The sequence below is a fragment of the Buteo buteo genome, chromosome 24, assembly GCF_964188355.1.
Source record: "Buteo buteo chromosome 24, bButBut1.hap1.1, whole genome shotgun sequence".
NCBI classification, from domain to species: domain Eukaryota; kingdom Metazoa; phylum Chordata; class Aves; order Accipitriformes; family Accipitridae; genus Buteo; species Buteo buteo.
The window spans coordinates 13,085,111-13,097,384 of NC_134194.1; the positions used below are offsets into that span (position 1 = coordinate 13,085,111).

Sequence of the window (12,274 nt, forward strand, 5' to 3'; positions counted from 1 at the left end):
ATTACTTGGTGAACAAATGTTTATTCACTTTAATGGGCCTGTTACATCTGAGAAAATATTAATGCATATTTTTCTGAGAGTGAGAACATTTGTCACAATTATTGATATATTGCTTTTATTTTTGGAGCCCCAAATGGAGCACAAATGTTATGCCAAATATGCTGCTGCAGCACATCATTAGTTAAGTGCCTGCTTTATTCTGCATGGGAGGATGTTATGTGGCTGCATTCCAGAGAGCATTGATGGGCAGTAGCTTGTTCCCATTCATATGATGGAGTACCTCACATTGAGGACATCAACAGTGCTGAAAAAATGGCACATGGAATAGCTGAAAAACATTCTCGCACACCATGTATATCTGGGAAGAATGTACAAGCCAAGACAGATATTGATATGGTCATGAGTGGGAATTCAGACGTCTTAGTGATTCCAGTGCATGTTTATACACAACCCAGTACACAGGCTTCTTCAGTTTTATTCTGTGTGGGTGGTTAGGGTTGTCCACCCCTGCAATTAATGTATCAGACTTTTAAAGTCTTGCTCAATGGAAGATTTTAGAACTAAATGAGGTATTTCTTAAGGCATCCAACTGTGCCAAAACACTTGGGTATTTGCCTGAAGGAAGGTGAGTTTCCCGTTTTCCACACCTTAGGAAAGATCAAAGGAGCCTTTCTTTAAAATTGTAGGTATCGAGCTGGGACAGATCCCAGCTGAAGGTTTCATATGTTATTTTAGAAAATTAAAAAAAAAAAAAACCAAACAAACCAACACCATGACTCTCTGCAAAGGCTGGAGCTGATATTTATTATTTTTCTTTGTGTCTTCTAATCTCTTTAAGATAAATTACAAGGCTGCGAGACCTACTGTTGTGCAACTAGCTTGTGAATCCTTTACTTAGTGTCATACCATTGACATTTCTGAATGACTTGATTCTTTACAGATAAATGCAAAACAGGCATTAACGGCTTAACACTGAATGAATTGGGCAGTGAGCATCGAATAGGACTTGTTTAAAATTGCCTTCTATTTCGTATTTTAAGATGTAATTTCCAGATGTTTAGCACTTAGAATTTCTGTCACACTGAAGTCAGTTCAACTGAAATATTTGAGGAAAGGTTTCTTAGTTTTTTTCATGTCTCTGAACAAGGTTAGGGGACACGTATTGGTTTTGCCTCTATTAAAAGTATTATAAATTTTATAAAAGAGAAGCTACAACTTATGAAGAATTGGGAAAAGATGAAGGTCAACATGGAAAGAGGGGTGGGTATGAAGCGTTTGGACCTGAAATCTAATATGTGTTCTCTCACAGAACTTCTAATTAGACATAAGCCTTTTTTTTTCCTTTTGCTGTTATCAGGTGCCTGCTTACCCAGCTCTAATGGCTGAAGCACTTAGAGGACTGTAACCTATTAGTGCCTCATTAAGTACACCAACTATTTGTAAAGCATTCTTTAAGATGAGGAGCACCCACAAAAAGCCCTGGAGGGAATTAGTCAGTCTCTGTTCAGTGCAGATTCAGGGAGGTGTGGTAGGCAAAACCTAAAGCCACATGTTGAATGATGAGTATGAATAGAAAGCTGGAGCAGCTGCCACTGCCCAGAGAACGGCGGGTCACCGAGTAAGACAGGGGTCCGTCCAGTAGAAGATCTATTCTGTCCCTATATGATTAATGACTCTCATTCATAGGGGCCTCAGGAGTAAACTTAGTTCTATCATTGTGTTATTTCAGAAGCTTTCATTTTGCAATCTAAAGGTTTTGGGGGGGCAGTTTTGTACATTGTGCAGCCTGATTGAGTCCATGCATTGTGACGTTTATAACAAGGTTTCCAGATTATTTGCAGTGCAACAAGGAGAGGAATTAAGAGAGAAGTACAATGATTAGCTGATACATCAACTATTATTTTCTTGACTGGATGGAGTATGTTAGGAAATTATCTCCAGCATATGGAGCCACCATAATGAATATTTGTGCTGTGATATTATCACCTTTTTAAACAATCTGTAGAGTTTCTCAGAGATGGGAGACTGTCTGACAATTTCTAGAGCAGATATTTAGAGGCACTTGGATCCACATAAGGCCCAGGAGATGGATAATCAAGGACTGAAACCAACTTTATGTCTTAGAGAGCAGCCATCTTACAATTAACTTGATTTCTACAGAAGAAGAGGCAGTGTCAAGCTGTGCTTTGTTATTTTCCTGAAGAATCTTAGACAATAACTTTCCTCACTACCAGCTCCTCATTACCTCACGATCTATGCCAGAAAAGTTTCCTGTAGGGAGGTTTCACGCACCTTATGGGATCATGGCACAGAAAGGCATATTCCTCTAAAGGTAATAGATCAATATAGTCTTTGTCAGAATACTTGTAAATTTAGCCTCAGAGTGAAAACTAGGCTGAATCAAGTTAATGAGAGGTTTCAATGTTTAGTTTCAATGGTCCCAGGGTTTCAACCCAGATATCTGAAGAACAGGAAGGTCCTACTAATTCTGAACACTATACCAATAGTATTAGAGAGAAACCTCAAAGACCTCAAGATATATGTCAGCCTGGTTTCAGTTGCAAACCTCCTGACCACAAAGGCCAGTGAACTTCAATGTACTCTTAGACTGCAAAAGAAACAATCACTTCTTAGCCCACAGAAAAGGATTTAGAAGAGACTGCTGACTAACAGACCTCACTTGTCTGTGTTGTCCTGTACAGTTTTACAGGCCATGAATTTGGTAGCATTGATCAGGAATATTACTTCTCCCTACAAACATTGCCTCAGAAGTAGTGTATAATATTCTGGTAGGAAGTGAAGAGTGATATTAACCATATTTCTTAAAAGATCACAAGTAAACAAAATTTTCTTGTTTTCAGACCTATTTATTATTAGCTCCTTTGTAAAACAAGCACAGTAAATTGCATTTATAGCAGAAATAAGATGCGTACACTTAATGTTAATAAATACTAATTGCACTTGTAGCTAGATTATCAACAGTTTTCTGAAATATCAGATACTTCCCACATTTCAATGTTTAAATATCTTAAATTACCACCCATTGCTAAGACTGGAAAAAAACTAAGCATGGTCACAATGGAAGTCTTTCTTTAGTTTCAGTGATTCTGTATCAGAGATTAAGGCCTAAATCCTCAAAGATAATTTAATGTATTTTGCCCTCTTGAAAATCAGGACTTAGGTAGTTTGACAAAAATGTATAGGCTTCAGCACATGCTTCTGCTTCTTTCCAGGCCTGGGGACTTACACTGTAAGCACTTCAGAACCAGGATTTGAGTTTTTTTCCTAAGGTTCTGTGAAGACACCTAGCATATGTTGCAGTAGTAGGGAAATACTTTCAAAATGAACTATAAAAATCTGTATTCTAAAGCTCTAACTTTAATTAGATGCTTAACATCCACATATAAAATCAGTTAGCAATTGCTTGCTGAAATATCAGATACACTGCAGTTAAACTTTTAAATAATTTAAGCTGCCTTGGTTTCAGTTGCAGATTCCTGACTGCTTGTGCACTGTGGTTTTGCCTGTGGCACATCAGGTCTGAATTAATTTTATTGCCAGAAAACTCCACTGCGAGAGATGCACTGGGTACACATGGGTACTGAATAAAGAGCATCTAATGATCACAAGCATGAAAGAAAGGGAGTTTTGTTTAGGAGATGTTATATTCCGCTTCTGGCTCCCATTTCCTTTCATGTTCATGAGAGGTGGCAACAGGACTCTTTCAACCACAGCACTCAAAGCTGCCTAGACACTAGCACTCCCATTGCTTCCACTGCAGCTTGGGTTCAGCTGCAAGTGTAGGGCTTTAAGAGTGGTTGATCTCTCATGCAACAACCATTTGCAGTGTTCAGCAGTTGGGCATCAACATGATGTAGGCACAGACAGCTGACAAAATGCAGCAGCTAACATTTCTAGGACTCCAAGCTTGCAATTCCTTCTTTTACTAAAATGTCTGCCATCAGATTGGAAGATCAGGATGGCCCTGATACATGATATATAGCTGCCTCATGCAGCCAAGGCTTTCTATGCTGATACATTACAACAAAATAAATAAAAATAAATAATTAAATAATCAAATAATTAAACCGTTAAATAATGGAATACTAAACCAGTTCTTTCAGTAAGTTACTTTCTAAATAAATTAACACATGAAACAGTTTGAATAGCAACTGCCATCCTCTGGCATTGCAAGTCATATCAAATAAATAAATAAATAAATAAATAAGTAAAAAATAAATAAATGCAATAGAATAATATGCGGAACCTGCAATAATAGCTGACAGCAATGTATCAAAATACTCTACATGTTAATATAACATGATGTATGCTAAAAGTATTACTCAAATCTGGGGAATTTAAAAGAGCTGCCAAAATCAGGACCATATTAATCTATTACAAAAAAGATATGGTATGGCTTCTTAATAATCTCAAATGCAGATTTTTCTTCTAATTATGCTTATGTTCTTTGCTAATTCTTTCTTTGCTTTCTTTAAGAGCATTGTGCCATTCTCCTAGAAGCTCTTACTGGTTATCTGTAAAATAAGAGAAAGGAAATTTACATAAGAATTACCTTTATTTTCCTCAGACCTAGATTTTTAATCCATTTCTTAATAAACCTTTGCTGGTCTAAGCCATCTAGTGAAATGCCACCACTCAATTTCTCTAAAGGACTCAGGACCACATAATGCAAGGCTCAGAAGTTCCCATGTCTGATGGGGATTATGGATTCAGCTTCATCTGCTGAGAGTTAGGCACCTGTCCAGCTACAGCCCTTTTGAAAATTTCCTTCATTTCCCATTGGTATCTATAAATGCCTCTGTACCAATGAAGACTGGATCCACGGAACAGTGTGATCTTATTTCAAGTGTTTCAACAGGGCTACAAGTTTACAACTTTTCAACAGTGTGAATCAGGAAACTTGGAGGTCAGAGAGATTTGCACCTACATCTAATTGAAAAAAAACCCCACCCCCAAATTACAAAACAGAAGAGAGAAAGAAGATTAAAAAGTCTGCATAATTCTTTTTGGTGTTGCTCTGAAGGAGGCTATTTCTGTATTTAAAATATGTTCCAAACTGGAAAACTAGTCTGAGAGTAGTTTAGAGCTGTCAGAGTATGCTAATCAATTCACAGAATAAGAAAACAGCCATTCCTAGGACTAGCAGAAGCTGCTAATAGATTTTCTTTCTAACAGCAAATACCTCCTCTCTCTCTCTCTCTCTCACTCCCTTTCTCATTTTACTGGTAAAACTTGGCTGTATATGGAATGTCTGCTGTGTTTGGATGCCCAACTTTGACTCAAATTATCAATGAACAGAAAGGATAAAAATCAGCATGGGTTACACTAGCAACGGCCAAATGCTCATATATTTCTTAAAGAATATTTTATAATTGCCTAGTTAGGTAGAATGCTACCCATGTCCATGAACCTACATCCATTTCAGATATTAGGGAAAAATTTCTTTACTGAGAGGGTTGTCAGACATTGGAACAGGCTGCCCAGGGAAGTGGTTGAGTCACCATCCCTGGAGGTATTCAAAAAGCGGGTAGACAGGGTACTCCATAACATGGTTTAGTGGGCATGGATGATGGTTGGACTCAATGATCTTGAAGGTCTTTTCCAACCTAAATGATTCTATGATTCTATGATTGTTTCCTCTCTGATTTAAATGGAATCTAATTGTTTCATCTCTCTTTTTTTTTTTTTTAAGAGAATCATCGTTTAGACAGCCCAATACATTTACATGTTTATTCTCTTATTTCATGAAAAAATGTTTAGGAGACAAAAATGGTTATGAGGAAATGTGAAATAAATGAGTATTTAAGAAGCAGAAGAAGTTTGTAGACTCCTTACTCTCCTAGGTTAGGAATCATCCCTGCTCCTCCAATAGAAGGTTCCTTAAGCCTTACCTGCAAAATGAAGACCACTCACTCCAGGATGAATTGTAATAGCGATCCCTGGCCTGCACAGAGATCTTGTCTTTTGGCACAGTCATTGGAATCTGAATAGACTGCTCATCAGCATCATAGACCTACCAATAGGGCACAGCTCCATCAGCGGATTGTAAAGGTCAAGCAGAACATACAATGAAGTGCCAGATAGATTGCAACAAGCACATGTAACTTAACCTACTGGTAGGCTGTTGTTTCAAAGGCAGCAATCTTCACCCTCAGATACCAAAGTCATGATGACTTGTGAGAACTTGAGCCTCAGTAGAAACAAACTAAAAAGCCCACTTTCCACTGAAGTTAGTGTTGTAAAGTTACCCAACCCCCAAACTGAAACAGTCGTTGAAACAAAGGGTTTGTTTGTTTGTCTGAGTTTTTCTCTTTTTGCTTCTTCTCCCAGAGTGGGAACCCTAAAAGACAGAAGTTGCTGCTCTTCAGTCTTGGTGAAATTTCCACTGAGGACTTGTGGCTGATACAAGAAGCACTCTGTAGAGTCACTGCTAAAATCAAGGAGTCAGCACTAAGGGAATGGCCCCATCTGCTGGTACAGGCTTGCTAATTTTTTTCACATAGAAAAAGTCGTCTAGTGTCTTTGGTTTAATCAGTTGACAAACTAGAATGATCATTACATTTGTTTACTTTTCTGATTGCTGGAAGAGGAGCACTGCAGTTAAGGACCTGCACTGTGGTCAACTGGCTTGTATATTTCTTTCCAGTTCTGCTGTTGATTTCTTTGTCAGCCTAGGCAAACCACCATACTGCTGTCGTGTACTCTTCAGTGTATCCATGAGCATTAGCAAAGGAAGCAGAATAATTTTGTGATTTAAAGCTAATACAGAGTAGCAATGTTTAGTTAACAATTAACTAATAATTGGAAAGTGAGTGGCAAAGGCTGTAGTGTTCATCCAGTCTCCACAGAAAAGCTACCAAATGAATCATTGATTCCTTATTTGCCAATTCACCTATAAAGAAAGTCTGAGCTACCCAGGTACAAACAACGTACAAGGAAATCAGTGCAACAGATCCTAGACTTTGTGATTTGGAAGTTGGGATTTTCCCACATTAGGACCCACACAGCCTACTAATGAATTAGTAAATACTTTTCTCACACTAGCACAGCTATGCAATGCTGGGCACGATTTTATCTCCCCAGTTACATCAGGGTTGCATCCACCCCACAGTGTGTTGTTTGGATCTTACTACTCATAGAACTGGGAAGGAGGTCTTTTTCTGCCAAGACAGAACCTTGCCACATTTGGGTCTCAGCACCCTTTTTTTTAGTTTTTGTTTTAGTCTGTGATTCTTGCATATGAAGCTTATATTATTTATACTGTCTGTTCAAGCAAGAAAAATGTGTTTCAAATGTTGTATCTCTACCTGGCTTTTGTGTTTCTTTGTACTTTCAACTTTGACCCTGAAAGTCAAAGGGAAGTAGGACTTCGGTGTGCTCCATGTTCTGGGATATGTCCAGGTTACTGTTCCATTTGTGGCCACATACTGACATTGGGGTGGGTCAGGTTTTACTGCAAGAGAAAATATAGAAGGAATTAATTCACATTAGCAGCATATCAGGTGTTGGTGTATTACTGTTGACAGTTTTATAGGAATCAGCTTTGGGAGCCTCCATGAGATTAAGAGAGGAGTAGGCATGATGTGTAAGAACTGCCTCGTATGCTCCTTATGGAAAATTAAGCACACTCACAGAGTCTTTTTTTGCCTGAAGGGTTGCAGAGGGCTCTGTTGGACACAGAGGAATATCTTCAACCCCTACTGACAGTTAGGGCATTTAGCAAAACATCTGTTTCTTTAGGATGCTGCTTAATTTTCCTGTGCCCTGTGACATCATGGTCACAACTGGTCCTCTGATTTCCTGTCAGTTTCTATTAACCTGCCCTGCATGTCCATCTGTAAGAATGGGCCAGGAGGGAAGCATACATAGTGTTAACCATATGTGAGTAAATCTGCAGTTCTCAAAGAGCCTGCTGGGTTATTCTCTGACTTCTCCCACATACTCCTTCTAAAACATGTCCATCTAATAGAGAAGGCTACAGAAACTTCTGGGAGATGTGGGGGTGAGAGGGTTGGAGGTCACAAGCTAGGGAGATGTTGCTTCTTCACTTCCTCATCCTCTTCCAGACTGCTGCTATGATTTGTTTTCCCCTGTTCCTGTAACTGGGGGCTTGATACGGATTTACAGTAGAATAGGGCAGGGATTCCCAAGCTTGGTTTGATTAGCTACCATTGTTAGTTCCACTATCAACAGCAAGAATAAAGCTAAGAATTAATCATGATTCCTCGTCTACTCACTGATATCTCTGATGAAGAAGCTGCTAGTGTAGTTCTCATATTCCACCTCGTCAATGACCTCCAGGAACATCTCAATTGGCTGGTGCTCTTCAGCAAATGGGCAGTAGTTTTCTTTCTGGCACTGGGCTGTGTATTCAGTCACTGATTTATCAGTGTGAGCTACAGGACTGCTGCAGGTTACATCTCCTTGAGAGCTGAATAGAGAACAGAGAAAAGTACTGGAAATGCTAGTTTGTTCTGAGAATTTGTTGCCACAACAATAACACGTAGTTGGTAAGGCAATGTTTTGATGTTGCCTGTATCATTTTATGGCTGTGCTTCAACAGCTACAGAAACAGTACAGTGGGAGATCTTACATTTTCAGTATTATATATTAATGCAAAATCACAAAAGCCTTCCTGCCTTAGCAGAAGAAATTAGTGTTTAAACCTAACACAGGATATAATCTCATTTCTTATTACTGCTGTCACATGAAAAGCTCTAGTATCTTACTTTGTTCCTTAGCCCTTTCCAAAACCTTGCTGGAAGAAATAAGGGCAGGTTAAAATGTATTCATTGGGAAATAAATAACAAAAGCCATCTATAGAATCTGGTTCTATTTTTGCATTGGGCAAAATACAACACTTTGCAATTTTTTCTTCTTTTATAAACTGAAGTGACCTTTGCTCAAGCACTCCATGTTTTGGAGAAACCCCCAAGAGTAGTGGGAGGTAGGAAATCCCCACAAGGTTCCCCTCACATATTTCCCTCGCAGGTTTCTGCAGTGTTCCTCAACAGAGACTGGTCAGTGGACATGTGGCTTTTGCAGTGGGTGCAGCCTCCCACTCCCTTAATTCCACTGGATCTGCTGTGAAGGGACTCAGTGCTATGATTGTTTCTGCTTTTGGCTCAACTTCCTCTCCCCTGCATGAACTGTTTTTGCTATTGCTTAAGTTTTTCTGTGGCTGTACTGTAGCAGCTGTAACAGTCCAGTGGGGGTTGTTCCATTTTCAAATCTTTATTAATTTCTGAGCAACATCTGTGCTCTTATTAGTTAAGTTAGTCTCAGTGATGGCTCAAACATTTTGCAGATGTTCTGACTCTGGAAGTGGGATTCCTCGCCGCCTACATGTCCTCAGTAGCCTAAAATCCAGATCTCCTACACAGAGTAACACAAAGGGCTGTTCCAGCCTTGCTATGAGGTTGTTAAGGAAAGTACAAGCTTTTACCCTTTTAGACTTCTGATTGTGAACTTCACATTTGGACTCTCATTTTCTGTCATCCATGAACAAATGAAAATTCCAGAGTAGTTCTTTGCCTCACATTTTAAAAATGTCCTGTTTGGTTCTAGATGGAAAAAGAAAGAAAACATGATTTATTTACTCTTTTTGCCAAAATGGTCAAAGCAGAGAGAAAATAATAATTCAACAGACTCCTATCATATTTGGCAGGTGGTGGGTACATAGACAGAGACAGTCTCATGCTGCCCATTGGGCAGCCACCTGTAGTTAAAAAGCCATATAACCACAGTTAGTGGCTGAAGGCTGGTTTACATGGCACCACATTAACCACATCTATGTGGCTATTGACAGGAGCTAGAGCATACGCAAGCTGTTGCAGATAGCTGTCAGTAAGAGATTTATATACACAAAACCATTGTTCCTTTCACAAAGAAGCATTGCAGCTATTCAGTTGGCAAACCTCTGTATTTGTTACCCCACGCATGAGAGTGCGTGCAGTGGATAATCTCACGTCTTCACACACTGGGGCACTTGATGGGGAATGTTTCCAGTGTGAGGAGTGAATGAGGCCTCACTATAAGTGTGTGTTTCATCTCTGCTGCCCAGCACTGCAGACTCTCAACAACTCTATATTGTAACCTGGATGTAGCTGACTGGCAGACAAGCCTACTGTATCTGATATGTGGGTCCAGCAGCCGGGGAAAAAGCCTTGGAAATTCATAAGTTCCTGGCACTACAGTGAGAGACTGCAATATGAGACATAGATGAGTGAGGTTCATGCAGAAAATGCAAAACATCGCAGGCTTGTCCCAGTGGGTTAATCATGAATGGAGAAGCCCAAATGACAGCACTTAAAATCTACATCAGTCCCTGGTTCTGTCAAATCATGTAGCCCTGGTTTTGCAAACCCTCTCCTGAGGGCTGGGTCTCTGAGGCGGAGGCAAAGCAAGTCAGTTGCTCCCCCACCAGAAAAGCTATGGTGTGGTACTGCTGTTATCCTGTATCTAATCATTCTTACCATCACTCCATCCTATAGGTCTAAATTAATCCCATGGCAACCAATTCCTATGCAGGTCATCAGCTGCCCCGTATACAGACCCACAAAAGTAATCCTTTGCCTTTCACAGTCAGTAAAGCATTTGAAGAGGACCCATTTTAAAGTGGGTATTTCTCATGCATTTCTCCAGAGAGCTTCCTCTGGTCCTCACAAAGCTCCAACACACAAAGCTGAGCAAGATGCATCACATCATCTTATGACTGTACCTTTAAAGCTTTTCAGAATTGACCTTATCATTTGCCCATTAGAGTCTATTTTAGTTATGAGGAAGAAATCATAGCTGATGATTTCATGGGTATTAGCAGTCAGACAGGTATAGTTGCCAGCATCTGGGAACTCTTTCACTTCGGCAATCAGAGTCTTTCCAGTTCCTTGCAGTTCGCTGCCCTTTTTCCAGTAAACTGGCAGTGCTTCATCAGATGTGTTACAGGTGAGCTCCACTCTTTTACCTGGTGTCTCATCATTCCACTCTGACTCTATGACGTACACTGGACATTGCAGAGAGAGACATGTTAGCAGCTACTCATACTTAACAGTGTGAAGATTGAACTGAGCCCTTTTTTTCAGCTCTGCTCTCCAGGAAAACTTCTAACAAATCTCTGGCTTTCTTGCCCAGGGCCTCACCATCACCTGGAAATCTTTACTACAAGAAGAGGACTGACTTAGAAATTTACAGTGTATCTAGAACCTGCTGATCAATAGGGATAACATTTTAATGGAAGAAGTGGGGGTTTTTTCCCATGTTCCCAGAAAATCTCACAGCAGTTCAGAACTGTGGGAAGTAGGCAGGTACCTTTGTTTTAAAGGTGAGGATGCCAGGACACACTGAGCCCAGGTATTCCTCCCACATGTGGCCTGTGGCCTTTGCTCACAGAATGGCACGTAAAACCACTCTGTACTTTGGTGCTTTGCTATGGTGCAAAGCTATAATGCTTTGCCCTCTTCAGCGTCAAAAGTCTGTGAGTGAGCAATGGGAAGGAGGGAAGCTCTGGGTAAGTGGTTTGTATTTGCCTGTAGCTGATGCTATTTTCCATTTTCTGCAGGGAACAATCTGTACTCCTATCACCCTGGTCCCAGTGGAGCAACTACTAAGAGATGGGCAATCGCTGACCTACAGCAGAGCTACATGGACTGCAACAGGGAGATGTGGACTTCTAAACGCCATCTTGTAACTCTGAAGTGCCCTGCTGGTCTTTCCAAATTAGAAGACACACCACATAACAAAATAACTTGAAACAATTCCATTAAAGAAATATTATCTTCTCTTGTCTCTTTTGCTGTGATTGACTGAAGTACTTCACCTACACTTCTGTGTGGCAACAGTTCTCAAATTTAACTGTCATTGCTCATGTATACTACTGCCATCACAGGCTCCTCAGCCATGTTCAGTGCCCTCAGAGACTCTTCTACATGCAAGAAGTGGCAAAAATTTGTTTCTTAGTATGTCAACACCACAGCAAGCACTCAGCTCAGGAAATCAGAGTTCCAGGGAGCTCTTAAAACCTTTTCACCAGAGCATTTCACTACCAGAATGAGAGCATTAAGACTTTACCACAAAGAAGAAACACTAAGAAATACATGTCAAACACTGAATCTAAAATGGCAGAAAACATGCAACTCTAGGAAGCTTGGAAGCTTACCAAACTGCTTATTGATATTTGAAGCACAGGCAAGGTAAATCTTACAGACTTTGAACACAAAGATTATTCTCAGTACTGGAAAACATATTTGCAGTTTTA

At 39.9% G+C, this 12,274-nt stretch overlaps 1 protein-coding gene and 1 long non-coding RNA gene across 2 annotated transcripts in view; one reads left to right on the forward strand and one right to left on the reverse strand.

Annotated features, from left to right (window-relative positions):
• LOC142044364 (uncharacterized) overlaps nucleotides 1-12,274 on the forward strand; it is a 52,841-nt gene that overhangs the window by 23,454 nt on the left and 17,113 nt on the right. The window contains exons 3-4 of the long non-coding RNA XR_012654300.1: nucleotides 6,352-6,495; nucleotides 11,579-12,209. This is a non-coding gene — a long non-coding RNA (uncharacterized LOC142044364). The remainder of the gene's footprint in view (nucleotides 1-6,351; nucleotides 6,496-11,578; nucleotides 12,210-12,274) is intronic.
• Nucleotides 2,883-12,274, reverse strand: part of IL12B (interleukin 12B) — a 47,079-nt gene continuing 37,687 nt past the window's right edge. Inside the window, exons 7-12 of the mRNA XM_075056693.1 lie at nucleotides 10,742-11,023; nucleotides 9,467-9,584; nucleotides 8,259-8,452; nucleotides 7,329-7,474; nucleotides 5,913-6,034; nucleotides 2,883-4,535 (exon numbers count right to left, since the gene is read on the reverse strand). Of these exons, the coding sequence (XP_074912794.1) occupies nucleotides 4,532-4,535; nucleotides 5,913-6,034; nucleotides 7,329-7,474; nucleotides 8,259-8,452; nucleotides 9,467-9,584; nucleotides 10,742-11,023 (866 nt within the window). The 3' untranslated portion in view covers nucleotides 2,883-4,531. The remainder of the gene's footprint in view (nucleotides 4,536-5,912; nucleotides 6,035-7,328; nucleotides 7,475-8,258; nucleotides 8,453-9,466; nucleotides 9,585-10,741; nucleotides 11,024-12,274) is intronic.